The sequence below is a fragment of the Aspergillus tubingensis genome (genome assembly GCF_013340325.1).
Source record: "Aspergillus tubingensis WU-2223L DNA, scaffold_9, whole genome shotgun sequence".
NCBI classification, from domain to species: Eukaryota; Fungi; Ascomycota; class Eurotiomycetes; order Eurotiales; family Aspergillaceae; genus Aspergillus; species Aspergillus tubingensis.
In genome coordinates this window covers 2,799,410-2,826,404 of record NW_023336283.1, presented here as the reverse complement: position 1 = coordinate 2,826,404, position 26,995 = coordinate 2,799,410, and the positions used below count along the sequence as shown (strand labels likewise).

At 51.2% G+C, this 26,995-nt stretch overlaps 10 protein-coding genes across 10 annotated transcripts; 6 read left to right on the top strand and 4 right to left on the bottom strand.

Annotated features, from left to right (window-relative positions):
* Nucleotides 1–80: 80 nt before the first annotated feature.
* AtWU_09004 (Zn(II)2Cys6 transcription factor) lies at nt 81–1,816 on the top strand (the record flags this gene model as incomplete). The annotated part of the gene is made up of 5 exons (XM_035504112.1): nt 81–153; nt 209–885; nt 944–1,645; nt 1,693–1,725; nt 1,781–1,816. 5 exons carry the CDS (start codon nt 81–83, stop codon nt 1,814–1,816), a joined length of 1,521 nt encoding a protein of 506 aa, XP_035360005.1.
* A 77-nt stretch (nt 1,817–1,893) lies between these two features.
* Nucleotides 1,894–3,180, bottom strand: AtWU_09003 (NAD(P)/FAD-dependent oxidoreductase; the record flags this gene model as incomplete). The annotated part of the gene is made up of 1 exon (XM_035504111.1): nt 1,894–3,180. The coding sequence occupies one exon, from the start codon at nt 3,178–3,180 to the stop codon at nt 1,894–1,896; it is 1,287 nt and encodes a 428-aa protein (XP_035360004.1).
* Nucleotides 3,181–4,089: 909 nt separating this feature from the next.
* AtWU_09002 (allantoate permease) lies at nt 4,090–5,646 on the bottom strand (the record flags this gene model as incomplete). Its single annotated transcript, XM_035504110.1, has 1 exon — nt 4,090–5,646. The coding sequence occupies one exon, from the start codon at nt 5,644–5,646 to the stop codon at nt 4,090–4,092; it is 1,557 nt and encodes a 518-aa protein (XP_035360003.1).
* Nucleotides 5,647–5,982: 336 nt separating this feature from the next.
* AtWU_09001 (5-oxoprolinase) lies at nt 5,983–10,258 on the top strand (the record flags this gene model as incomplete). Its single annotated transcript, XM_035504109.1, has 7 exons — nt 5,983–6,019; nt 6,068–6,923; nt 6,975–7,073; nt 7,130–8,559; nt 8,613–8,798; nt 8,850–10,053; nt 10,114–10,258. The coding sequence occupies 7 exons, from the start codon at nt 5,983–5,985 to the stop codon at nt 10,256–10,258; spliced, it is 3,957 nt and encodes a 1,318-aa protein (XP_035360002.1).
* A 727-nt stretch (nt 10,259–10,985) lies between these two features.
* On the top strand, nt 10,986–12,254 carry AtWU_09000 (altered inheritance of mitochondria protein 9, mitochondrial; the record flags this gene model as incomplete). Its single annotated transcript, XM_035504108.1, has 1 exon — nt 10,986–12,254. The coding sequence occupies one exon, from the start codon at nt 10,986–10,988 to the stop codon at nt 12,252–12,254; it is 1,269 nt and encodes a 422-aa protein (XP_035360001.1).
* A 1,714-nt stretch (nt 12,255–13,968) lies between these two features.
* AtWU_08999 (cytochrome P450) lies at nt 13,969–15,933 on the top strand (the record flags this gene model as incomplete). The annotated part of the gene is made up of 5 exons (XM_035504107.1): nt 13,969–14,152; nt 14,230–14,447; nt 14,509–14,695; nt 14,750–15,786; nt 15,862–15,933. 5 exons carry the CDS (start codon nt 13,969–13,971, stop codon nt 15,931–15,933), a joined length of 1,698 nt encoding a protein of 565 aa, XP_035360000.1.
* Nucleotides 15,934–16,096: 163 nt separating this feature from the next.
* Nucleotides 16,097–17,508, bottom strand: AtWU_08998 (kinase-like protein; the record flags this gene model as incomplete). Its single annotated transcript, XM_035504106.1, has 5 exons — nt 16,097–16,257; nt 16,324–16,483; nt 16,536–16,876; nt 16,932–17,263; nt 17,324–17,508. 5 exons carry the CDS (start codon nt 17,506–17,508, stop codon nt 16,097–16,099), a joined length of 1,179 nt encoding a protein of 392 aa, XP_035359999.1.
* A 415-nt stretch (nt 17,509–17,923) lies between these two features.
* Nucleotides 17,924–19,623, top strand: AtWU_08997 (putative GPI anchored protein; the record flags this gene model as incomplete). The annotated part of the gene is made up of 4 exons (XM_035504105.1): nt 17,924–17,936; nt 18,163–18,265; nt 18,317–18,987; nt 19,052–19,623. 4 exons carry the CDS (start codon nt 17,924–17,926, stop codon nt 19,621–19,623), a joined length of 1,359 nt encoding a protein of 452 aa, XP_035359998.1.
* Nucleotides 19,624–19,957: 334 nt separating this feature from the next.
* Nucleotides 19,958–21,134, top strand: AtWU_08996 (putative mitochondrial 2-oxodicarboxylate carrier protein; the record flags this gene model as incomplete). The annotated part of the gene is made up of 5 exons (XM_035504104.1): nt 19,958–20,035; nt 20,095–20,105; nt 20,170–20,199; nt 20,263–20,349; nt 20,423–21,134. The coding sequence occupies 5 exons, from the start codon at nt 19,958–19,960 to the stop codon at nt 21,132–21,134; spliced, it is 918 nt and encodes a 305-aa protein (XP_035359997.1).
* Nucleotides 21,135–22,440: 1,306 nt separating this feature from the next.
* AtWU_08995 (basic helix-loop-helix domain-containing protein) lies at nt 22,441–23,916 on the bottom strand (the record flags this gene model as incomplete). Its single annotated transcript, XM_035504103.1, has 1 exon — nt 22,441–23,916. One exon carries the CDS (start codon nt 23,914–23,916, stop codon nt 22,441–22,443), a length of 1,476 nt encoding a protein of 491 aa, XP_035359996.1.
* Nucleotides 23,917–26,995: the final 3,079 nt, after the last annotated feature.

Here is a 26,995-nt window from a genome sequence, read left to right as displayed (position 1 = left end):
TCGGGGTGTTCCCCGCGTGGCCTATAAATGGCTTCGGATAAACCACTCCTTCCTTCTCCGCAGCCATTCCTCTCCATCTCATGGCGCGCTCGACCATCTCTCGCACCCGGACAGGCTGCCGGGCCTGCAGGGCTCGGAGGGTAAAATGTGATGGTACGATAATTCACCTCCGGGTTGAATAGCCTCTGTAAGCTAATGCATAACAAAGAGAGCCATCCCGTCTGCCGTCGCTGCGCGCGAAACAACCGGGGCTGCGAATACAGCTTTCAGTTGACCTGGCTTGACGAATCGATCGCCAAGGGCGTCTGTCATGGTAGGACCGGAGTATGGTCAAAAAACGGCCGCAAGAGAATGGATGTTTCAAATGAGCACGACCTGGCTAAGATGCCGCGACATCCTACGCCTAGAATTTCGCACCAGCAGTGGATGTTTTTAAACACGTCTGCTGACGACGTGAATCGGCTCTGTGTGGAGTACCATAGGGGATATGGCGGGAACTCGCTCGGTCATCCACGGCTGCTACTTTCACCCGCAATGAATACAATGCCAGTCACGGTCCTGAATCGATCCAGCGAGGATCCTATGCTGCTGGCATTCTTTGAGACGGTCATTTGCAGCAGCTCAACCCTGGTCGACAATGTACAATCCAATCCATATCGATACTTGATCTTGCCCATGGCTCTTAGTTCTGATGGCATCTATCATGCGGCATTGGCCATTTCCGCAAATACCCTGCGTCTCTCACAAGTGCGGTATCGCATTCCTGCTCTGGAACACCATCACCGTGCGCTACTCCACCTCCAAGGTCTTCTAGATCAGGATATTTGGTCAGATCGGGAGATGGACGAGATATTGGGGCTTGTTCTGATGCTCTGTTGGTTTGAGGTATTGAGAAAATCCAACACTACCACACTAGTCCAGACGTGAGAGTTAACACCATTAGATTTCAGATCATAGTCGTTCATCGTGGGTGACTCACCTTGATGGGTTCCAGAATGTCATGTCTGCACGAAAGCAAAGATATTGGAAAACATCGTCGCAGCACAGCCAGGAGCTTGTTGGTTTCTTCGACCGTTACTTTGTTTTCCACCTCGTTCTTGCCCGAACTGCCTTTCGATGGGATTGTCCACGAACGCATCCATGTCTTTCTGCCTTGCCTTCGAGTCCATCCTCGGATGTTATTGATCCTTATATGGGATTCAGCCATGCGCTGCTTCTCTTGATAGATGGAGTGACTGACTTAGCATGGCAAGAGCGTGAGCTGGACATTCAGAGCGCATATAGACTGAAGCACTCGTTGGAGGTGCTCCGTCAGACGCCACCTCATGCGGATATCGACTTGCACTCGGGGCAAGAATGTATGGTCATTGCTGAAGCAAATCGCTTGGGCGCAATGTTGCTTCTATGTGAGATATGTTCGTCTTCTACGTCAACCTCTTCATGTCCATCGTTTACGTCTGAGGAAAAACTCCGCTATGTTCGTCAGATTCTCGATCTCATACAGGCGCACAAGTCCAACATGAGGCGCACTGCAGTGATCCCTCTATGGCCTCTCTTCCTAGCAGGTTGCTGTGTCTCGGATGATAAGGACAGAGTCATTGTTCTGCAGATTTTCCAAGAGTGGGAGGCCATTCGTCGTTTTGGTGTACGTCTATTCACCCACGGATACCATTTCACAAGCTAATGGTTTAGAACATCACCCCGGCAAGAGAAGTGGTAGAGATGGTTTGGCGACGCCGTGACCTTAACCTAAATGAAATTGCTAATGACGCCATGTCAGAGAAGACAGCCCGCTTTGAGTGGGAACATGCGATGACGATGCTTGGGGGGTGGAAGCTAGCGCTAACATAGTCATTCATTATCGTATGCATTATTTTCTCATCCTGATGATTATTACAATCTAGGCCCCCTCTCACGAGTCTTACGTCCCTTCCATCCTGTCAGGTCACTCAACTCCAACTCCGGATCCTGATGGGCTAGATTCTTCGCTGTCACCGTCTGGCCTGCGCGCCATTGCCACTGCCGGGCAATGTCAGACTCTAAAGATCCTTCCAGCAAGTCGGCAATGTACTTGCCCAGCACGGGCAGGAACTTGAAACCATGCGCTGATCCTCCGGCAGCCACGTACAGTCCTTGATGATTAGGGTGCGGTGAAATCAGAAAGTGGCGGTCAGCGGTATCAGCGTCCCAGCACAGACGGGTATAACAGAATGGACGGTCGGCGAGTTCCGGTAGGACACGACGAAGGTTCCGGCGCATCTGAGCTTCAATCTCCAGCGGGAGATCATCTTGTGGATTGTCCACAAAGGTGTGAGGAACAGATGACTTGTTTCCGGACCGTGTATCCGTCTGCATGTTCGTGATGAACTGGCTGTGCGCCATCTTGAACACCCCGTCTGCCTGCGGCGGAAAAAAGTAGCCCAGCTCCAGATTATCCATAATAGGCAGTGCGGAATAATGAGCTGTCTCCTCCGGGGAGAGTTGTATATGCGCCACGCTGTGGCCTTTGGCCGTCAACTGGCCCGCCACGTCCAGCAATGTTGGCGTCCAAGCTCCGGCAGCCACCACGACCAAGTCAGCAACATGCGTGGATCCGTCAGCCGTGATCACTCCCGTGCAACGCTTCTCCTCATCGAACAACAACCTCTTGACCCAGCCCTCTTCACCCGAGATATAATCCACCCCTTGCTCCTGCGCTGCGACGGCCATGCGCCGCAAGGCTTCCCCGGCCGCCGCCCAGCCAGCCGTCGGATTCCAGACGTTGATATTCCACCCATCCAATTCGCCCGTCACAAGGGGGAACCGCTCACGGATCTGCTGCGTCGACAGGCGTTCCAATCCTTCAACTCCGAGCTTGGTGCACGTCTCAATCGACCCTTCCACAAACGCGCACGACAGCTTATATGCGCTCAGAACCCAGCCAGGGACATGGTACAGCTCACGAAACAAATCCGAGGACTTCCAGGCGGCAATCGCCTCAATTCCCAAACGAGCATACAGCGGCTCGTTATAGTCGCTGCGAATAATCTTGCTGATATCGGTTGAGGCGGCCTCGCAGGATGGCGCGGGATATCGATCGAGCACACGAATGGACGTGAAACCGCGCTGAGCGAGATGATAAGCGGTTGAGGTGCCGAAGCAGCCAGCTCCGACAATGAGGATCTTTGTATTCCTGTCCATGGTAGGATAGCCAAATATTAGAATGGTTCTGGTACAAACCTTCACTACTCAACTAAAGTATTTATCTCGCTATGAATATCGAGCAAAGCTACCAACCAACCAAATACAGTAATCCAGAGACCCTCGGAATAGTATCCAGAACCCCTCAATTGCCAACCACTCGGAGAGTAATTAGTATCCACATCGCACCGACCTGCCTGCCTTCCCCTCAACCATCATTTCACCCCCCGGGAGGATACTAGTAGCGCAATCCCTTATCACGATAAAGCTCCTCCCAGCAGATAGCAAGATAATCAATCCCCCCACCCAAAAGAGAACAGAAGAATGAAAGTAAGAGCCCAGCAGACCAAACCGGGCCTCGTTCCGACCTTCCCTCCCACCTTCCTCCCGCCCGTTTAATCATACCTAACTTACTTATCATCTGCAAGGATCCATCCCGCTACTGATTCCCCACTTTGGATTCATGGTTTGTTCTTATAGGTTGGGTATGGAACCGGCGTATGTATTAGTACTACTGCTATGCTACCTATGATATCTATGTAGTCGTACTAATGTATTCTTATCGGTTAGGTGTTTGGGCCACATGATTCGTTGTGTCTCGGGGTTTACCCCGCTCGTTGATATCGAGGTGGTCATTGGATGGGTTGATCATACTACTACTGGGTAGTACTATTAGTAGTGTGTAAAGCGGAGAAAGTGGTCATTTGGAGTAAGCGGATTTGGGGTCATTACGAAGTGGTTGGTATATTGTAGGTACCCTGTACGTTTATCCAGTGATTGATGTAAGTACGTACTGCGAGCAAGATCAGTGATCACGAATGAGGGTGTAGCGATGTTCTAATGTTTTCAATTACTAGTAATAGTATTATTTCTTCACAATGTGAATACTGGTTCAAAATCTACACTACACTAATATGTATATCGGAACGATCTCTTCTCTTTATCCGTTAGATCCGAAAATGCCGCATCCTCTGAGACAGTCACAGACTGCTGCTCCTCCTGCTGCTGCTGTTCACGATCCCGTCGCTGATTCTCCCATCTACAGAGTACCCCGTAGGCTGAGATCGCGACGATAGCAACAACCAGACAAGCCAGCAGGCCCTCGTATCCGTGCGAGTAACTCGGGGCATCCGTGGAGCGAAAGACCTGCGGACCGATCATATTCCCCACGCAGTATGCGATAAAGAAGATAGCATTTAGAGTCAGTTTCTTCGAGTGACCGCTGGTGTTGGCCATAGGGAGCGAAGTGGATAGCACGTAGGGTGCCCAGTAGGTGTAAAAGACGTAGTAGGAGGCGAGGAGGCCGTGCTTGTCGGAGCGGGGCAGTTTCCACATGAGGATGGCACAGGCCATTGGAACTAGGTTCGAGACGGCGATGATGAAACAGCGGGAATTGGGGACACGGGAGGTGAGTAACGAGAGCAGGATCTGCCATACGGTGGCGAGGACACCGGTGGGGATGCCTAGGACGGTGGTGATCAGGGAGGAATAGCCGAGTCCGGTGACGATGAGGGCGGAAAAGGTGACGAGGCCGCCGTTGGGGATGTTCTGGGCGAGCGAGAACAGAGCTAGGAGCCATGTCTTTGGGTCGAGGAGACATTCACGCACTTGGTACCATTTGATGGTTTTATCTTCCATGCCTGTGTTGTTGTCTTTGACGCGCTCGAGGCAGACGAACTTTTCGCGGTCGGAGAAGTACCAGCATTGGACTGGGGAGTCTGGGAGGAAGATGTATAGGACACCTGACCAGAGGATGGAGAATGCGCCGAGGACAAGGAAGAGTAGTCGCCAGGGGTGTAGTGCTGTGTGGGTGTGTCCGATGCCGTAGCTGACGACTCCAGAGAAGACCGACGACAGTTGGTTGAACCAGAAGGCTACCCGGAGAGGTTGTTCACTCGTCTTCCACCACATTACTGTCAGAATGCTGGAGATGGGAAACACCGATGCCTCGAGCATGCCCATGAGGAAGCGCACTGTCGCCAGACCTGCAAAGTTCTGCGTAGCGGCCGTGCACAGCATCATGACTGCCCAAGCGAAGACCATTCCCACGTAGAGTTTGGCTACGGGGAGCCGCTGGATGAGTAGCGCAGCAGGGTACTCGAAGAGCAGGTAGCCAAAGTAGAATATCGAGCCCACCCAGGAATATTGGTTGCCGGTGAGATGGGTATCAGTTTCCATACCGTAGATAGCGGCATTAGAGATGATGACCTTGTCGACTGCAGCGAGCACGCAAGTGACCATGATTAATGGGATCAATATCAAATCAATCTTCCACAGCACGCGTCGCGCCTCTGCGTCGGAGATGGGTTCCGCCATGATGACGGGATCAAGCTGGGCGAGAAACTGCACTGCAACATCTTCATCTTGCCCCGACCGATGGTCGAGGATGTCCATCTGGCCATGCTTAATCTTCTCCCCATCGGAGGCGCTGCTGTCGAGGCCAGGTTTCTTCTGGTCGGTAGTCATGACGACCAGTGTAGCATCTGCATTGATGAGGTGGGAGAAGCACCCCGACCATGTCGTCGAGTGTCAGTTTTATAGCATCGTATAGATGCACCTGATAACGACGTCGGCATTTGTTATCAGAACTCCATGCCCCGAAAGGCTAAGGCGAGGGGAAGGTCGGAGCGAGGCCGATAACAAAGTACCGTTAAGGTCCCATGATAGGGCACGATAAGATAGCGCCGGCAATGGGGCGAGCGCTGTTGGAGATGAATGCCGGAGCCCACTCTATAAAGGCCACGCCGGCCATTGGGAGAAACAGTTCAGTGCATGTCTTTTGGTGATAGTCAATCAATAATCATGTCTTCATCGAAACTCAATATCAAAATTGCCATTGGTGAGTTACGCTGCCCGAGTTGGGCGACCGCAAAGCTGACATTTGTAGACCGTGGTGGCACGTTCACCGATTGCCTGGGGATTGTAGAAGGCCGCAAGGAAGACATTGTCGTCAAGCTGCTTTCGCAAGATCCAGCTAACTACGCAGACGCCCCAATTGAAGGCATCCGCCGGATTCTCGAACAAGCAACAGGAAAATGCTTTCCCCGCGACCAGAAACTCACCACATCGGATTTTGGCAGCGTCAGTATCCGTATGGGAACGACGGTAGCCACGAATGCCTTGCTAGAGAGAAAAGGAGAAAGAGTGGCGCTTCTGATCACAAAGGGTTTCAAGGATGCACTTCGCATCGGGACTCAGTCGCGTCCTAAGCTCTTTGCGTTGAACATCCAGCGACCCGAAGTGCTTTATGAAGATGTGGTCGAGATCGATGAGCGAGTAACTATAGAGGGCTATCAACAGAATCCTGTCCCAGATAAAGAACGCCTTGAAGCGGCATTGGAGACAGACCCTTACCTGAAGAAGGGCGTCAGTGGAGAGGTCATCCGCGTCTTAGAGCCTCTCGACGAGGCGAAGACGAGACAGAGTTTGCAAAAGCTTTTTGATAATGGATATCGCTCCATTGCAGTCTGTCTCGTACACTCATATACATTCCAAGAGCATGAGTTGACTATCGAGAGGATTGCCAACGAGATCGGATTCACGCAGATCTCGCTCTCTAGCCAGCTGCTTCCTATGATAAAAATGACCTCTCGAGGCGCTTCAGCTACAGCAGACGCCTACTTGACGCCGGTGATCCAACGATATATCCAAGGTTTCCGGTCCGGCTTCCAGGATGGGCTACAATCGTCAGACACGCGCTGCGAATTCATGCAGAGCGACGGTGGTCTGGTAAACTTTCAAAAGTATTACCTTCTTCCCAACTATATAGCCCGAGTTAAGCTCACCGTGCTTAGGTTCTCCGGTTTGCGTGCTATTTTGTCGGGGCCCGCAGGTGGTGTTGTAGGCTACGCAGGCACCTCGTTTGACCCAGAAGACCGAAAACCCGTTATTGGGTATGTCCTCTCTCAGGCGACAGATTAAGGAGGATACTCGCTGACCGAATAGCTAGGTTTGACATGGGCGGCACAAGTACTGATGTCTCACGGTATGACGGCAAGCTAGAACATACCTTCGAGAACACCATCTCAGGAGTGACAGTGATGGCTCCACAGCTAGACATCAATACAGTAGCGGCTGGTGGCGGCAGCATTCTGTTCTGGCGGCACGGGCTCTTCGTAGTCGGACCAGAATCTGCAGGCGCACATCCAGGGCCAGCTTGCTACCGTAAAGGAGGTCCATTGACTGTGACTGATGCAAATTTGTTCCTGGGCCGCCTGCTCCCGGACTATTTCCCCAAGATCTTTGGGCCCAACGAGAACGAGCCCCTTGACGTCGAGGTCGCTCGTCAGAAGTTCACGGAACTGGCAGATAAAATCAATGCAGAGACAGGTCATCGGAAGACACCAGAGGAAATTGCGCTGGGATTTATTCAAGTTGCAAACGAATCTATGGCAAAGCCCATCCGGGCATTGACCGAGGCACGAGGATATGACACTTCAGCACATAACCTGGCCTGTTTTGGAGGAGCAGGTGGACAACATGCATGCGCAATTGCATCGTCACTGTCCATAAAGACCGTCATAGTCCACCGTTATTCGTCGATTCTCTCCGCATACGGTATGGCTCTTGCTGATGTGGTGCATGAGGCCCAGGAGCCTGCGTCCGGAGCTCTTACCGCGAGTGCAATGGAAATAATTAATGGACGTATTGAGGCTCTCAAGGCAAAGGTCACCGAAGCCTTGACCGCAGACGGTATTGAGGAGACTCGCATACATTATGAGGTGTACCTTAATCTCCGCTACCAAGGAACCGATAATACACTGATGGTCCTCAGACCGGATGGCGGAGATTTTGGGGCAGCGTTCATTCAAGAGCATCAGCGCGAACTCTCCTTCACCTTCCCAGGTCGCAATATTCTAGTCGAAGATATACGTGTACGTGGAGTAGGCAAGGCCATTTCTGTCCCCCCAGAGGCGCCGCAGCCCGAGTTGCGATCTATTGCGACATTTATCATCGGAGAAGAAAGTCGGGACGATTCCACGGAGGTGTATTTTGCAGGCGTCGGGCGTGTCATCACGCCAGTCTTCTTCTTAGAGCACCTGAAGCCGGGCAGCTTCATCCAAGGACCAGCCATGATCATCGACAAGACACAAACCATTGTCGTTGAACCGCATGCATCGGCCACTATCTTATCTCGCCATGTGATCCTGAATGTTCAGTCGGTCAAGAACCAAGTCGACAACGCGACAGTGGTCGACCCAATCAAGCTTTCGATTTTTGGTCATCGATTCATGTCAGTTGCCGACCAGATGAGCCGGATGTTCCAGAAGACATCCGTCTCGACAAACATTAAAGAGCGGTTGGACTTTTCCTGTGCAGTGTTTTCACCTGACGGTAAACTTGTGGCGAACGCACCTAATGTTCCTGTCCACCTCGGCAGTAAGTGCTGCTTTCCTATACTTCTCAACGACTGCTGACTTGGGCCATTTCAGGTATGGAGTATGCTGTGCGGTATCAGCATGAACAGTATGGCGGAAATCTGAAGCCAGGAGACCACATTCTCACCAATCATCCACTTGCTGGCGGAACGCATCTTCCGGACATAACTATCATTACTCCTGTCTGGGATCAGCAAGGAAGCAAGATCATCTTCTATGTTGCCTCTCGAGGCCACCATGGTAAGCAACACCACTTGTTGATGGGATAGTCATGGCTAACTATAATTGTAGCCGAAATTGGAGGAATTGCGCCAGGTTCTATGCCCTCAGACAGTAAAATGTTATATGAGGAAGGTGCCATGACCATGGGATTCAAGGTGGTATCACAAGGCCATTTTGACGAAGACATGGTGCGGAAGTTCTTATATGACGAGCCAGCCTCGTATCCAGGTTGCAGTGGCACTCGCACTTACAAAGACAATGTCTCCGACCTGAAAGCGGCTATTGCAGCCAACCAGAAGGGTGCACAGTTACTGGAAGGTCTCGTTCAAGAAAACACGCTTGATGTAGTCCATTTCTACATGGACGCCATAAAAAAGAATGCCGAAACCGCAGTACGAGAGTTGCTTAAGACAATTGGCAGAAAGGCCGCCGGACAGCCCCTCCGCTTTTCTGACTTCATGGATGATGGTACAGAGATTAGATTAGAGATCCGCATCGACGCAGAGACCGGATCTGCCGAGTTTGACTTCACTGGCACCGGGCGAGAGACGTTCAACTGCCTGAATGCCCCCAAAGCAATCGCCCACTCGGCAATTATTTATAGCCTGCGCGCCCTTATCGATGTTGACATTCCATTAAACCAAGGCTGTTTGGCGCCGATCAACTTTATCGTTCCTTCTGGCACGCTTATCAATCCATCTGGGTATGCGGCCGTCTGCGCCGGTAATCCTATCACATCGCAGCGCATCACCGACGTCGTCCTAGGAGCCTTCCAAGCCTGTGCAGCCTCGCAAGGATGCTGCAATATCATCTCATTTGGTATGGGTGGACTAGACGAAAATGGTAACGACATCCCTGGCTTCGGCGTCGGCGAGACCATATGTGGTGGTTCTGGTGCTGGTCCAACCTGGCATGGTACATCTGGTGTCCATGTTCATATGACCAACACTCGGATCACCGACGCAGAAGTGTACGAGCTGCGATATCCGGTCATATTGCGACAATTCTCTATCCGCAAGGGGTCTGGTGGCAGGGGACTTTACCGCGGTGGAGACGGTGTGATTCGGGAACTGGAGTTCCGCATTCCCCTGTCGGCCTCTATGCTGAGCGAACGTCGCGTCTATCGGCCATATGGGCTGGCTGGTGGTGAGGCTGGCCAGGCGGGATTGAACCTGTACGTGAAGAAAGAGCTGGATGGGACTGAGCGAACGATCAACATTGGGGGGAAGATGGAGCTCAAAGTGCAGCCTGGGGAGCGTATTATTATTCACACGTGAGTAGAGAAGCTTCAGCCCTTTTTTATCTTTTTACACTTGGCTGACATGAATTCTAGTCCCGGTGGAGGTGGTTGGGGAACACCATCAGATGAGAATACCATACCCATCTGTAGTGGTAACAGTTTGGAGGAGAATCGGGTAGTATTCGAAGCACGGGGAAGTGTTCACAGCTTCAGTGCCACTGCTGAAGCAGCTTTATAGTCATTGATACTCGTTGAGGTGATAGCCCTGCAGCTCCATAGCAAGACTTGCGAGGCGAAGTGTATGAACAAGCAGGGATGAGACATTGGGGGGCGTAACCGGCGATCATGTGATGCTAATTGAACAATTTTGACTTTTTACATGCCGAATCACTTTAGTTGCTTCTCCTGCAAAAGGCAGGATAGTTGATTCAGATCATTGGGGGTATGTGGACACAAGCAGGTGAAGCCTCTGCTAGATATCACCAATTAAGTCATCGCAAGGATGGTATTCTTGATAAATAACTCGCTCTCTATTGCTCTCTCGAGAGACCACCTAGATAGTATCGAGAAATAAGTTGGATCTGCCTGTATATTGACTATATCTTGGTTCAGACAAGTGGGGTATAGTTAATTGAATGTCAGGCATAGTGAAATTAGCTTGTGTGGAGCCTTTTTGCTGGTAGAGACAGAGCCTTGCTTACTCCATTATGCGTAGTTGTTCATATGTTATTTTGTGATAAGCAGTTCAGTGAATATGAGGAAGGCATTCGCTGTGCATCGTAAAGGCCTCGTGAATGGTTTTCATCTTTTACTTACGGTCAAAGGGTTAGTTTTCTCTACGCTCGGCTCCACGTCTCCAAAACCTACCTCATATTTTGGGTTCGTTCTGACTCGTCCTCTTAATCCCCATCGAGAAAACCACCATGGCGTTCCCAATACGTGATACAAGTGGCACAGGCACCAAAATGCCACATCCAGCGCCGGCGAAAGAGCAATTCAATGACCTTGTCACAATTAACCGTGATGCGCTCAATACTCTCGCCGTTGAGGTCCGTCGAAAGCAAACTATAGACACATTCACAACTGCAAGTGTGCTCTTTTGTCATCAAGGCAGCCGTAATGTTATTCATGTGGTCGAATTTGACGACCAGGTGCGTTACATCATCCGCCTACCCATCAGCTGCCGTCCAGGGCACTGCACCGAGACTGCCAAAAGTGCCTTGATTGCGAAGGTGGAAATGATGCAATTTATCCAAAAGCGAGCCCATTTCCCCATGCCAGAAGTGTACGACTTCGATGTCTCATCAGAAAATGTCTTGGAGACACCGTACATTGTTGAGAGTTTTGTCCCAGGAACATTGGTCTCGGATGCCTGGTTCGACGACTCAGGGGCAATGTCATTGGACCAAAAGCGACTGCGCATACTGGACAGTGTCGCAGAGACTATGGCAAAGCTGCACAGGTATTGCTTTGACGGAATTGGTACGTTGGGACCGGATGTCCATGGCGATCTTCGGGTGCTTCCATGCTACCACTCGCGGAAGGGATCAGGAAATGATGTACAGTATGCGGAGTATGGTCCTTACGAGTCCACTGTGGACTTTCTGCGTGAGCGCCTTTTGAGATCACCCAGCGGCAAAGAAGAAGAAGGCCCATTTGACGTTGGCTGTCTTATAATGCTGGAAATGATGATCGGATGTATGCCGTTGTCGACAAGCCAGAAAGACGAAAAGGATGAGACATTCGTGCTTGCAGTGCCGCAGTTTGACTCCACGAACATCCGTGTCGATGAACAGTGTAATGTGAGTGGAATCATTGACTGGGATGAGGTGCAGACCATGCCACGGTTCCTGGGCTATGCTACATTCCCTAAATGGATCATGAGGGATATGGACCCAGTAGAGCATGGAAAGTCTCTGGATACTCAAGAGGATTCGGCAGAGCGGTTGAGATGGTACCGGCTGCTATATAATCGCAAGATGCAGGGACTTCTCAATGAGGTCGGCGATGCGAGATTTGTGAATAAAACACATATCTTCGCTTCGATCCTGCTTGCAATCGACAATCCCGCGGCTCGAAGGGAAATTGTGCAGGCACTGGTTGCAAAGGTATTTCCGGCGAAACTGGAAAAGGCAACTCGTTTGATCGAGAATGCAGGCAATGGAGAACTCGGGCGGCAGGATAGAGAGCGACTCCGGGAAGGATTTGACTTGCTTCTTTCGATTTCACGTTAGTCCACAGAGACGGATATCTCACACATCCTTACCTTCGGTGGTAAGTTCATAATTTGGAAAGGGGCAGTTGGCAGATTGAGAGTTGGAGACGTTGGAACGTCTGTGATGGTAGGTGATTGTCGTTCGATCTTCAATGTGAAGACATATCTAGAAGGTTTCGCTTTCCTACTCATATGCAATGAAAGTCCGGTAAATACATCCTGTCCGTCTGCAGACATAGTATGGCTGCTCTGCTGCAATCCGCACTTGACCTTACCGGGGTTCATTCTGGTCTGAGTAGATAATATCGAAGATTAAATTATTCCTGATTATCAGTGAAAATCCATGGTAAATCCTCATGACTGCAAAGTGTTACTTCAAGGGCTGGGGTGCGTCGGCAAGAAGCACTGGTATCGTCTCTTTTGTTTGAGACGAACAGTTGTAATTTTACTTTGTGTCATGGTCAGCATGAGACATGATGATACATTGCAAATCATTTCCCGATAATGATTCCATAGTAACGTCGGTGGTACTGTTGGGGGTAATATAAACACTAGAGGCACTATACATTCTAAATACAAGAAAAACGGGTGACCTTCGGGTCAGGTTGGCTCAATTGGGAACACGATACAATAACCTATGAATAAAGTTTCCCACAAGGTTTTGTTTCTCGAAGCCTTCGGATCAAATACCGGCGGGTTTGCTGTTGCTGTTTGATGGAAAGTCCTTCTATATCTTGCTTTGCCAATCATTATTCAATGCTGGGTATGTCTGCCCCCATGTTTCTGGGTGACCTTTGGATGTTGGTACGTAACTGGGCCACTTCGTTGTATAGCGCTAACGCGTCTTATCAAGGAATCTGAAAAGTGCCCTAGTTTCAGCTTGGAGATGGCCTTTGGGAGTCCTTCGATATCCTATACTTTGGCTAAGGACCGTATTGTGGACTATATGATCCTACTACGCAATCATTATCGTCGTATGCCACAACCCAAGTCCACCTCTTTCAATGGAGCCATCAGGTTGTCACTTTATGATGTCGATATTCTGTCACGATGACAATGTAGATTATGAATGAGATATCTGCCTAGTAGGCCCAAAGCCAAGTAGTTACATTAGTATTACAGGTCTTGGGCCGGAAAGTGAGAGAATGTTGTATCTGAGTGGTTACACACTCCTGCATCTTTCAGTCCATCCACTTGCATGAACCTTTTTCTGCCCATTATGATGATATGCCAGATTATGCCGAATGCATCTTACCGATGTTGCTCTTTTTCCCAGTCAATTGAAGACAACCACGTGGCGGGCGCTTGCAGCGGCCTCATGCAAGATTCAAATCCCGATGTAACTGAGCGGAATCAAGCGAACCTCTAATAATACTATTTGGTGCCACCGCAGGTGCCAATAAAAGTCGAACCAATATACTTTCGAGGTTACTCACATAAGCCCAATTAAATGCTTTGTATTAAGCCAGGTTGTAATCCAGTGTAGTAATGGTGGAACACTACTAGTAGGAACTAGTTAGAAGCGATAAGCTTATCGGAGTTGTTGTTCATCCACCAACTAAACTCGGGCACGGGACAAACAAACCCCATGGGCAAGTGGAACTTTCTTACAGAAGCAAGAAAAATTCTCGTTCCCGAACCCATTTATTTCCCATCTCACTCCCAGTTCACCTCATGTCGATCTAGACAGCCTGAAACTATTCCTGTCACTGGGCTAGCATGAAACAACCATCATGTTCGTCCAAACTATCCTTCTGATCCTCCTGCCTCTGGTGGTTTCTTACTTCATCAAACGGATCCGCTACTCCCGCTTCCAGAAGTATGCCGACTGGCCGCAACTCCCTCCCTCCCTCATCTGGGGCCACATGAAAGCGCTCCACGAGTTTATTGCCCGAGGTGAGGAGAGAAGGCATATCGGTATGAAAAAATCAAAGCCCTCGTCGTCCTCATGAATAGGATGGGTATCGTTGACAATTACAAACGCTTTCAATCAGACATCGTATTTCAAGAGATCCAGGAACATCTGGGGAATCCCCCTCTCGTTCTCTACGATCTCCGGCCTGTAGAGTTTCGACTCTGTGTGGTTGGGAGTCATGAGGTCGCAGAACAAATTGCCCGGAGCTCCAAGAGCTTTCCGTACAGTATGAAGAAGTCACCCACGATGGGCGCGCTGGAGCCTTTGTTGGGACCGTATTCCATCATCACGCAGCAGGTAGGCCTTAACTCGTATTCTGAATTTGTATAAAATTTTTTAAGATAACCTATGTCACTAGGGAGAGCACTGGAAGGGTCTACGCAAGCGGTTCAACCCGGGATTTGCGCCTCAGCACCTCGTTACTTTGCTGCCATGTATCCTGGACAAGGCGATACAGTTCACTGATATTCTTGACGGGTACGCTCGTAGTGGAGAGGAATTATCCCTCGACGAGCGATGCGTCAGCCTTACCTTTGATATTATCGGTAGGCCACACATCCACTTTAAGTGGCTCGCTTTTTGTTCTAACAAGCCCCCAGGCGCAGTAACAATGGACAAAGACTTCCATGCCCAGCTAGACCGCAGCAAGCAGGATGAACTCGTCCGTCTCTACCGTGAGCTAACGACCACATACCGTAGAGGCAGCAGTGTGCAATGGGACTGGCTGGACCCCCGCATGAACTGGAGGCGTCGAACTCTATCCCGACGCATCGATCACCTGATAGCTGAACACATCAAAACGAAGTTTGCTGAGCTCAAGTCCAAATCGACGGAGAAGCGCTCCCGGAGTGTTCTCTCTCTAAGCCTACAGGACATCGACCAACTTAATCCCCTTGTCATTCAGGAAACATGCGACCAGCTCAAAAGCTTCCTTTTCGCCGGTCACGATACCACCAGTGTCGTATTGCAGTGGACCTTCTATATCCTCAGTCGCACCCCACGCGTGCTGGATAAAGTTCGCCGCGAACTAGACGACCTCTTCGGCCCAGACCCGTCCCCCGCAGCCGTGCAAGAGAAGCTCCTAGCCCCAGGCGGAGAAGAACTCCTACAGCGGATGTCCTATACCTCTGCTGTGATCAAGGAAATTCTGCGACTGTACCCTCCATCCGGATCAGCGAGATACATGCCCCCAGGCTCAGGCTTCAACGTGCAATTACCAGACGGGAAGACGCTCTGCCTAGACGGAGTGGTCATCTATCTCAACGCGACACTCGTCCATCGTGAGGAGAAAGTGTACGGACCGACAAAAGATGAATTCATCCCCGAGCGGTGGCTGGGAAACACCGATACCGGTCTAGGACTGATCCCGGATGGCGCGGAGAATCAGGGGGATGGGGATGGTTCGGTCGCAAGCGCCCATGTTCCCGCCAGCGCGTGGAGACCGTTCGAGCGCGGCCCGCGCAACTGTATTGGTCAAGAGCTAGCCAACCTGGAGGCCCGGGTAATCCTGGCGTGTACGGTTCGGCGCTTCGATTTCGAGAAGGTGGGCGTGGGAGCACTTGCGCGGGATGCGACTGGGGCGCCTATCTTGGATGCTGCTAAGGGGCAGTATGAGGTGGAGACGGAATTGTTTAATGTAAGTTTTGTTTCTTTTGTTGGTTTCTTTTTTCCCCGAGTTGGTAGAAGGGTGGCTTACTTTTTGATTTTCTAGACTATGCAGGTCACCGCGAAGCCTATTGATGGGACGGTGGTGAAAGTTCATCTTGCTGAGAGAGCCACCTAACTCTAAGCGTGATGGTTGGTACTGCAGATGGGTGCTATTAGCAATTCTTGGTCATATTTTCTTACTACTAATCGCTGTATAAACTACAAAAACGTATATATATATATTCTCTTCTCTGCAGCAAATGCTAAATTGACTAGCTAGCTCAAATTCATGACCTCGTTCACTGTCCCTGAGTTCCCAAAAGACCAAGGGCTTGCGGAGCTGTAATGCGCTCCGAAGGCCGAAACTCCAGCAATGCTCGGATGATCGGGATCAGAGGAGCAAGCTCTGGCTCGGCTACTTCCTTATCGAAGCGGTCCTCCAGAGTGAAGACCTCGTCACCTAGTATTTGGAGATCAGCTTGCTGATGAACAGGTGCATTAATAAGCACTGGTTGTGATATCTCACCTTGGAAATCCATCATATCTCCAGCTTCCGCTCGCATACGGTCCCAGGTAGGTTGCCATTCCTGGGGTAACTCCCCCAGAAGGTCGATCATCTGCTCAACCACTACCATATCTTCTACATCGGAGTCAAAGGGGTATGTCCCGAACACAAAGAAGAACAGCTGCGATTGGTCAGTATTCATTTTTGGGGTCTCTGTCTTGAGATTCACATACCATGCAGCCCGTATGCCACAAGTCAGTCCTGTAGTCAGACCTCCCCGCGAAAATCAACTCCGGAGCCCGCGAAGGTCCCGGTTGCGCGAGTATCCTCGACTTCTCTTCCTGTGCAAAGCCCTCTCCGAGGTCGAAGATGCGGAGCTCCTCAGCAAACTCCTCTAGCCAGTCCTCCCAACTCACCGGTCCAAACAGAGCCGCTGGGAAGCCTTTGTGCAGCGGAGTGCCATCGAGGTGGGTCACTGGTTCATGCTCGGGCGAGCCAAAGACCGCAAAGATGATCTTCTCCGATGCATAGGACAGATTCCTACCGCTGAAGACGATGTTTCTGCCGCTGATGTCTGGTTCGACTTAATAAAGGAAATACTCAAAGCTTGATTAGAAGTAGGAGCTTACCTATTTGTCCCACACCCGCATTATGGACCAATTCGATAGCCTTGAGGAGCTGTCTCGACAAGCGGAGAATGGTCTGTGGATCAAGAGAATCCGAAAGCTCACGGTAGTCAGTGATGATGCGATCGATGGTAGGACCAATCAGCTCGAACACCAGGCATTGATGGATGCCGTTGGGGCCGGGCTGGATGAAAGCGTCCAGCAGGTGGAGAATGTACTTGGACGAGAGATCGTCCGGAGCGGCAATCTTCTCCAGCTGCTGGAGGTTTTGGAGTTCCTGAGAACTGTACGAAGTGTCCGCGGTTTTGATCTTCAAGGAGACCCATCGGTGTCGCCTTTTGAGATTATCAGTGATAATTCATGTGGCATGGGACAGATGGGTATTTGTGACGCACAGATTGTCATGGGCAAGCCAGACGGTGGAGAAACCTCCCCACGTGAGTTTGTGATGTATAGTGTAGCGGTTATCTTTGAAAGTATCACCGATACGGACGGGATGATATCCGCCAAACTTGTATCCCGAGAGAGGCTCCTGGGTGTAGAGAATGTCGCTGGGGTATTCAAACGATGAATCTTCCATGATTGAGAATGAGAGAGATGATGAGAGAGAAGATGAAATGAGAGAAAAAAGTCGAGGGGGACAGGCCGCGTTAAAAGAACCATTGCTGGGATGAGATGGGGGGTAGCAATCCCTGCCATTGTGAGCAGCAAGCGCCCTCCCACTAATCGGGACGCCAGTAGATGGCGCTGTGCAGGGAGTAACATGGGTTATGTTGGATCTATATTGCTCGCCATTACCCGCGCACCTTCTCAGCCCTCCTCACTCCTTTCTATAGTTAGTTCGGCCAACAGTTGCATTCTCCAATTTCCAACAGTCAACATTTCTCCATCATCCAATGATAAGCTGAGCCGTGGACGGGCAGCTGTCAAGATGGAATAGAGCTGAGACTCTCTCTCCACTTTCTTGATTCCCATGGAACGGAGGGCCCACCGCCATGACGCAAAGCGGTGAATGTAGAATACTGCCGGCACAATCAGGTATCCATTTATTGTCACCTTATTGGCATTATTTCCCGATCGAGACCGGTGGAGGCCCCCCCGTCGCCTTGTTAATTGTTGTTCCCACTCTTTCCCAGCCACACTGTCTTTGGGCAGAGAGGAGAGAGTCGGTTGCCCCCCGACTGTTAGTTTCATGCTTAGTGCTTCGTGTATTTAGTGCCGGTATGATCTGCAGTTGATCCCGGTCGTTTATATTTTGTCACCTTGTCGGTCGACTTATCACGGAGTCCTTCCGATAACGTCCTTTCGGGAGACGATAGTATTTATATACTACTTGTGTATGTGCGACTTCATTCCTGGAAATGTTTCGTGTGCTGACTATGACTCAGTCCTAGTAACTACGATCTCATGTTGTCAATACCTTTGCTGGCCTGCATCCTCGGCCCATCAATCGCAGGACAAGCCTTCGCAAGCAATGTGTCTATTCCCAATGGCTCCCAGGATACGGATTCGATCGTTCAACACAATGCTCTTATCGAGTCATACCTATCCCAGAAGCCTGTTCGCGGAGTCCATAAGATGACCGACGATGAAGGCGAGAAATTCTTCCTCGACTACTGGCTCTTCGACGAAGCCTATACAGCAGGCAACACATCAAACACCAACGATTCTTTGTCGCAAGTACAACCTTACAATCTTGACACAATCGAGAAGGTCGACTTTCAACCTCGCTCATATCCCTTTCGACCCTCCTACCCGAGCGACCTCGAAGTCGAAAGGCGTGGGTGGAGTGAGCACTTCTCACCGCTTCTTCGGCGAGAATTCAAATGTCCTTCCGGCACCTACGGATGCTCCTCGATAGATCGGCCCGAAAGCTGCTGCAGTACAAGCGACACGTGCGTTCTGGTCAACGACACAGGATCTGGTGACGTAGGCTGTTGTCCAAAGGGAGAGACGTGCTCGGGAACAATTGGATCGTGCCAGGACGGATACTCTAGCTGTTCGTCATCTCTGGGTGGTGGGTGCTGTATCCCAGGGTACGAATGTGTCACCGGGGGATGTAAGTAGCCTGCATCAGCTGAAGATTTCCCTACTTTGTGTCGCTATTGAGGCTAACGGCTCAGGTATGCGTGTCTTCACAATCACGGTCACAGTAAGCTCAACCGTGATGCTATCGACATCCACACACACCATCCCTAAAACCACTGCGACACAAACCACGGGCGATCTGGTGCCTCCTTCTCGACCTACCACTGTATCTACCTCCACGAACTCCAAGACGACCACAACTACCAGTACGGCATCGGTCTGTCCAACTGGGTTCTACGCCTGCTCTGCCGTCTACAATGGAGGGTGCTGCCGAACCGGCCGCGATTGCGACACAACATCCTGCCCGGCAACGCCCTCGACGACCTTCACTAGCGACGGAGTAACAATTGTAGTCCCTGTGGCCACGACGACGGCATCCACGACCACAACAAGCACGCCCGGGCGATGCGCGACTGGCTGGTTCAGCTGCGCCCAATCCGTCGGGGGAGGTTGTTGTCCGTCGGGATACCAGTGCGGGACCAGCTGTACGGCAGTGTCAACGGCGACGGAGACCGTGGCCAAGGAGCAGGCCACTAGTGGGAGTGATCAATTGCGGCAGCAGTGGGGGGTGATGGGCATGGGCATGATGGTGGCCCTGGCGTTATGATAGAAATGATTTGACATGTAGATCATGAGAGCATGCATAGCGAAATGATAATGACAATGACAATGACAATGTGATAACTAACGAAGCGATGAATGCGGTGGCAGGTATAAGTAAGCGTCAAAAAGCCCCGTGGGGCGGCACGTGGGGCGGCATTTTACCCGATCGGGCGACGTCCCGGTGAGTCCCCGACCCTCTCCGACTGCGGCCTCCTCCCTCGATAATCTCATTCTCCATCACTTCTTCCCTCTTTCTTCTTCTTTTCTTCCCCTCTCCCGACTCGTCTTTTCCCGTCTGTTGTTTCGTCTGCACGCCTACTTTTGGCCAATTCATCACCATGTCGAACAACGACACCCAGAAGCCCTTGCCCTTCGGCTACCAATTCATTGCCGGTGCCGTCGCCGGTGTGTCCGAGGTACGTATGGTGTGATCCCGCTGCCACTTCACCGGAGCACGCGACTAACTCTGCCATAGATTCTGGTTATGTGCGCATTTCCCACCCTCAATCGACGCAATCCAACCAGCCAATACTAACCCCCACCCCCCCAGGTACCCCTTGGACGTGGTCAAGACTCGAGTGTAAGCTCTACCTCTCTTATCTCTCCCCAATTGCAATCACCCACTAACCTATCCCACCCTCAGTCAACTCCAGAAGGGTACCGCGGTCGCCGGTGAGGAATACTACAATGGCATGTTCGACTGTCTGCGCAAGATCGTCAAGAACGAGGGGTACGCCAACCAACTCCCTCCCCCCCCCAACCACCCCCTCACAACCAAACTAACCCACCTCACCCCATAACAGCTTCTCCCGCCTGTACCGCGGTATCTCCGCCCCCATCCTGATGGAAGCGCCCAAGCGTGCGACCAAGTTCGCCGCCAACGACAGCTGGGGCGCCTTCTACCGCAACCTGTTCGGCGCCGAGAAGCAAACACAGTCACTGGCGATCCTGACCGGAGCGACGGCGGGAGCGACCGAGTCGTTCGTCGTCGTGCCCTTCGAGCTGGTCAAGATCCGTCTGCAGGACCGCGCCTCGGCCGGTAAATACAACGGCATGCTGGACGTCGTGAAGAAGATCGTCGCCGCGGAGGGACCGCTCGCCATGTACAACGGTCTGGAATCCACCCTGTGGCGCCACATTCTCTGGAACTCGGGTTACTTCGGCTGTATCTTCCAGGTGCGCGCGCAGCTCCCTGCCGCCGAGCCGGGCAACAAGAGCCAGCAGACACGCAATGACTTGATCGCGGGTACGATCGGTGGTACGGCCGGTACGATTCTCAACACGCCCATGGACGTCGTCAAGTCCCGTATTCAAAACACCTCGAAGGTTCCCGGTCAAGTGCCCAAGTATAACTGGGCTTGGCCTGCCGTTGGTACCGTCATGAAGGAGGAAGGGTTCGCTGCTTTGTATAAGGGATTCTTGCCCAAGGTGCTGAGATTGGGTCCTGGTGGTGGTATCCTTCTTGTTGTGTTTACGGGAGTCATGGACTTCTTTAGGAATATGAGGGGCGAGTAAGATCCTCTTCCCGTTTTTGGAATGAATTCTTTCTTGTTTAGTTTCTATATTTCTACTTTACTAGAGATAGGGGGATAGGAATAGAAATAGACCGGACAGAGAAAAAGAGAGAGTGAGGGTATGAAGGGTCTATTTGTTGTTGTTCGTTTCATGTTGAATTTGAAAGTATTCCCCCTTTTTTTCCTTTCCCCTTTCCTTTGCAATATTTGCTTTTGAGATAGTGCTGTAGATATTGGCATATATTGATTGCTACTAGATCCGTATTATTCACGTACTATGCATGTAGGTACCATGCAAAAGTGGCTAGCTGTATGCACACCGTGAGAATAAGCAATAAGGAATGAGGAAAAAAAAGCAATGCATGTGATCTGTCTGTCTAATGTATGTATGTGTGGACCCATGGAATGGGTCCATCCTGGTCTCACCAGGATTGGTACCTACAGTAGTCGGGCAATCATCGTCCCCGGGGAACTGCATGATGGCGGGCGCTACGATAGACATCAGATACCCTTGGGCTACTATCATTTGCTGGTTAGACTCTTAGGGAATAGGGTCTAGAACACTCCATGTGCCTGTTCGATAGCGTGCAGGACACGTGGTGATCCATCTACTGCTGATGCTTAGGCTTCTATTGCCTGTGGCAGGGCCAATGATTGTACTAACTTCCATTGTAAATCATAGGAAAATGAGCATTGAGTTGAGTAAAGTTGCATGCACCGAATGCACCATTGTATCAATGAATCATGCTATGTAATTTAAATCGAAAATAGATAGCAGCCGTAAATGACATCCGAAATGGGGTCAAAATAGCCAAAAGGATATTAAGGATGAAGTAGGAAAGTCGAAAACTGTGAAACCGGGACAATGGGAAAAGGGTATCGATGTAAAAGGGAAAGAAGCCAAATGACGCAAGACATGTCGTGTTCCGACCTTGCTCACCATTATGCGCAAAAGAACAACAAGAAACGTGCAACCCAAAATAGCTAGCTGGAAATTCACAAGACAAGCACATAGACACTCAACTCAACAGGTAAAGTCCCACCAGAAATTAACCAATGAATAAAGATAAAGACAATAAAAATCCGAGACAGCCAATCCCAGGCAAGTATAGCGAGAACCACACGCGAGAAGTATCAAACAACTGACGAAAAGAAAGTTCAACTGGCCCTTTAGCCTCGATGGCATGATAAGGCTTCCGTGTACGCCGGTCAACTACCCGTCCGTTTGACGCCCTTGTATGCAATAGCTCATGACATGCGTTCGTTTGAAGAAATGTGAGCTCGAGCGATAGTTAGCGGAAATGTATCTAGTTCATCTCCATCGCATACTCGTCTTCCTCCTTGAAGCTCATGCCCGCATGACCCGAGCTGCTCCAGTACTGAGCCTGCCCGGAGCCTCCGTTGCTACCGCCGTTGCCGTTGAACGGGGGGCTCAGGCTCTGGGGGCTCAAAGCCCCATTGCCAGCCACAGAGTCCCCTGCCATGTTCGTATGTTTCGGTACTCGTAGCCCGCTTCCGGGTGCCCTGCTGTAAGTGAACGAACTAGGGTCGTTCTTCTCCAAAGCATCGAGAATCTCCGTTCTCATCCGCTTCTCTTCTTCGGTCTGCTCGAATGGCCAAGTTCCACCCAAGTTGCTGATGATTTCAGCCAGCTCCGATTCCTGCTGGAGCTTAACATGTAGGGCCCACATTAGGTCACGCATCCAGCCTACGGCACCGTTCAGGATGTCGCCCTTGTTCGGGCCCTTCTCTTTCTCCTCAATTGGCAGACCCATCGTAATGTTACCCGCAGTGGCCCGGCGACCATTGCCTCCAGCCAGCAAAGACGTCGCGGCATTGGGGGTGGCTCCAGTGGCAGACATTGCTGTGTTGTTGACAAGCTGCTTCCGGACTTTGTCATCCTCCAAGCGATGCTGGGGAACGAGGTGGGAAAGATCCTGGATGCGCTCGTTGATGTTGTCCCGTCGCCGGCGCTCGACCAGGTTATGGGAGGCCCGCCGACGGCGTCGCTTGGCTTCTTGGGATTCTAGGTCCTGGGCACTGCCTGGCATGTGCGTATCAACCTTGGCCGGCAAGGAAGCATGTTTACCAGACTTGAGGATCTCCGAGATTCCCGCGTGGTGGGGGTGGCCGGGGGAGGAGATTGGGGACTCCACGAAAGAATGAGCACTTCCTGGCGTACCGTCCCATTGGTTAGACAGTGTCTTCTGGTGGCGATGCTGCAGGCCAGTCCGGATGGGCTGCGTAGGAAAACTTCCAGATTCTGGGGTTCCCAGGGTCAATGCACCAAGGGCCGGGGTCTTCGGAGTCATCGGACTGCGCGCATCGAGTGAAGCGCGGTCCACTGCCTGCAAACTCGGGCGGCCTTTAGAAGCCAGATAACTCTGTTCGAACTGGGATCCACTCTGCAGATGAGAGCCGGGTTGGCCGTTTTGGTTCATGGAACGAAAGTGGTCATAGTTAAAACTGTGCATGAACGGGCTGTTCATGGGAGCTCCATCCGGCGTGTTGGAGTACATCTGAGACATCTGCCCCGGATGACTCATGGAAATTCCGGCACCCGAATGCTGGTCCTGGAGAAAGTTCTGCTGCATGCCATTCTGTCCGTTGATTTCCAGGTCCAACAACTCATCTGTATCAATACCCGAGTTTCCAAAGTTGAAGTTCTGCTGCGACGTAAATGGGTAGGACATGAATCCACCGTTCTGCATACTAAGCTCCGACGGGTCAACCCCCTCGTTGGGGTTGCCAAACTGATTGGACATATAGTTCGACTGTGACATCATGAAGAAATACTGATCACTGCTGCGTTTGTCAGGTTTGTTCTTGATGAAAACGCTCGCTTCCGCCAGTTTACAGCAAGCCTAAGCAAGCACTCAGGCAGAAAGCCGACTGCGTCTTCCAGGGGAGTCTTACAGTTCAAGATCGAACTCGCTGATGCTTGTGGGACTAGGGGGTTCGAGCACAGTAAACCCCAAGCTGTATTTGGAGCGAGAAATGCTCCTCGTGTGAAGGTTTAGCCTCTTCGCAAAATAGTCAAGAGGTCCGGTGATAGAAGCGGTGAGTTAAACTCATCAACGAGTTCGGGCAAGTTGCGAGGGTGGCGAGGAGAAAATCTGACAGATCGGACAAGTGCCCGTTAGCGCTCAATCAAACAGAGGGAGAAGGCGACACTACAATGAGCCACGATCTAATTTCAGGGAGAAGAGAGACAGGAGGTGGCTCAGACCACCACAAAACAGGGAAGGTACGGAATTACCAACCAGAAGAGTGGGAATGTGTACTTGACGAGCAAGAAACTGCGCGGTAGACGCTTCCTGGATGAGGCAAAGATACGATTGGTGCTGAACCCGGGATGAGTTCAAGGCGAATGCGAGGGGTAGTTCGCGATCGGATTTGACTGGTCGCGGTGGGCGAAGTTGTGGTGGAAAGGTAAGATTCGAAAGCGGACGCCTCGGAAAATGCCACTATCGTGGGCGGAGTCCGAAACCCAATAGGCTGCCTCGTTGATTGCGAACCGCACAGAGGAAGATCAGACTGCGCAATGAGGTCTGTGGTAAGCGACCGGGAAATGGGGAAAGTAACAGCTAGGGAAATAAGAAAATAGAAAGTAGGAAAAAGAGGTCAAAGAGGGAAACAGAATTGCGTGGCCATAAGCGAGGTAAAATAAAGGGGAGACAGAAAGAGAGAGTGAGAGCGTGAAAAGGCGGCCAGATGGGGCCGCGGAGGCGATGGGCTGGAACAATGGGGGAGGGGAAAAGGGCAAAAAGGGTAAAGGGAAAGGGAAGCGATAAGAGCAGTCGGAGCCGGTCACAGTTGAGAGTGAGGAAGATCCACGGGAACGAACAAGATGAGATGAGATGGAGCCTTGTACTTGCACACCGGGGGAGGTTGAGTGTGTGGGGGGGAGGTGGAAAGCGCGCTTCTTGAGAATTACTGTTTCGATGATGATGATGATGATGCGAGTAGGGTCTGGGGTATATGCGACAGAAGCTGGGAGAATCTGGGATGGGAAGAGGGGAAGGGAGTGGAGGAGGCGAGAGATGAATGTGGATGGATGGATGCACTTGATGGGCTGAAAGTGAAACAGGCACCGTGGGGGGGCAACTAAAGAGGGAGGAGAAAGAGAGGCAAAACCGATCGTGTTGAGCATTCCCCGGGCGGTGGGACTGCTGGGGGCAAGCGGTCAGTGGTGGCAGTATGCGGGCGTGGCAGTGGAAAGTGTGAAAGTGTGGAGATGCCATCGATTTGCCCCGGAAATCTGCCACCCGCTGCGATCCCACCCCCTCGGTCTCCCCGTGGTTCCCCCTTTCCCCTAGGCGTGCCCTGGGGTTGTTGTTAAGCGAGACATGAACATGGCGTATGTGACTGTGTGTGACAATAATCACGACGATGATGCAGAATGTCTCTCCTCTTCCCCTCTCCCCTCTTTTTCTTTTCTCGCCGATTACCGCCTCCCCGCTTTAGTCCAACCGGGAAGCGCTCTCCGACTCGGGGTCCGTGAGACAAGAATGAGCCTTCCAAGGTTGCCCCGCGGTAACTCAACCCCTTGGGGATGTCGGAGCAAATTGGAGCATCTCATAGGCGCCTGCTCACTGTCTTCCCGCGAACTGTTCGACCTCCGACCCGCGATCAGTGGGTATTACCCTCCTCCCGCCGAGAGAGCATGCAGGGGTTGAAGCCCAACGGCGCTGTGCTGCAACCGTCGCTTGTTGCTCTTCCCAGACCACAGCTCGGTTGAAGGCATGACAACCCCGGCAATATCTCTGCCGGATATCACATCCTGGAGGAATGAGGAGTAACCCATACCCCTCCTTTTTTTTGGCTTTGCTTCCTCCGTCATCGGATGTAGAGTGTGTTCAGGCTTGCTTGCATCTTCTCCAAGCGGGATTCTCAATCCCCAGTGCGACCAGGCTTCAAAGGAACATGATGCAGGGCAAAAATGATCGAGAAATCAAGAACGATATGCGAAATTGTAGGAAAAACTAACTTACTAGGTTTAGATGTGTCTGGGGTCAGGTATGAGCGATGTTCTTCACAGACCTGCACAAGAGGTATTAATATTAGTCATATCCTTCAGGTTGCAGTGACAGAAATAGTGCAGTTGATGGCGCAACAGTCATAGACGCACAGTGTAATAGTAGAAGGGATGGCCCCGCGGAGGTAAGTGATGGAAAGAAAGAGGAAGAGTAACAGAGGTAGACAGAGGTGAGGCTCAAGGCGTCCAGAGACCAGGCAGAAATGAAAAAGCAAACAAGAGAAGGGAGTAACAATGAAAGCGCTTATGAAGCCAGCCGCCTTATCTCAGCGGCAGGAGGGGCTTATATGCGAAAAAAAGTATGGAAGGGGACCGGGGCAAAGGAAACGACAAGGTATTTAGCTGTGATTACTTACTTGTGCCCTGTTGGGTGTGAGATGTCGCAACAGTGAGGGGTTCGTGCTCAGCGACTCTGAGAGACTGTACTGTCAAGTTACTGGGAACTACCCTTAAGCGACGGTGACCGTAAACAGGCAATTCGCGGGAGAGTCAATGCGGCGCAGCCGGGCGACGCAACAATCATCAAATGAAGAAGTCCCAGCTTCTATCGACGGGATTCCAAGATTCAAGGTGGTAGATGGTATGATCGGTGGTAGTAGTAGTAGTAGTAGTAGTCGTAGTATTCCAGATAAGATCAAAAAGAAACAGAACACCCAGGCTTGAAGAGACGAGGGGATGAGGGGGACTTTAAAAGACTCTCGCGGCGTTCTTCACAGCCTCTCATTTGATATATCACGGTCAAGGTCATGCAGGGCGTCGATCCTCAATCGACGAGGCTTAACAAAGCATCTACGGGGATTACATGCGTAAACCGGTTCTTCAGC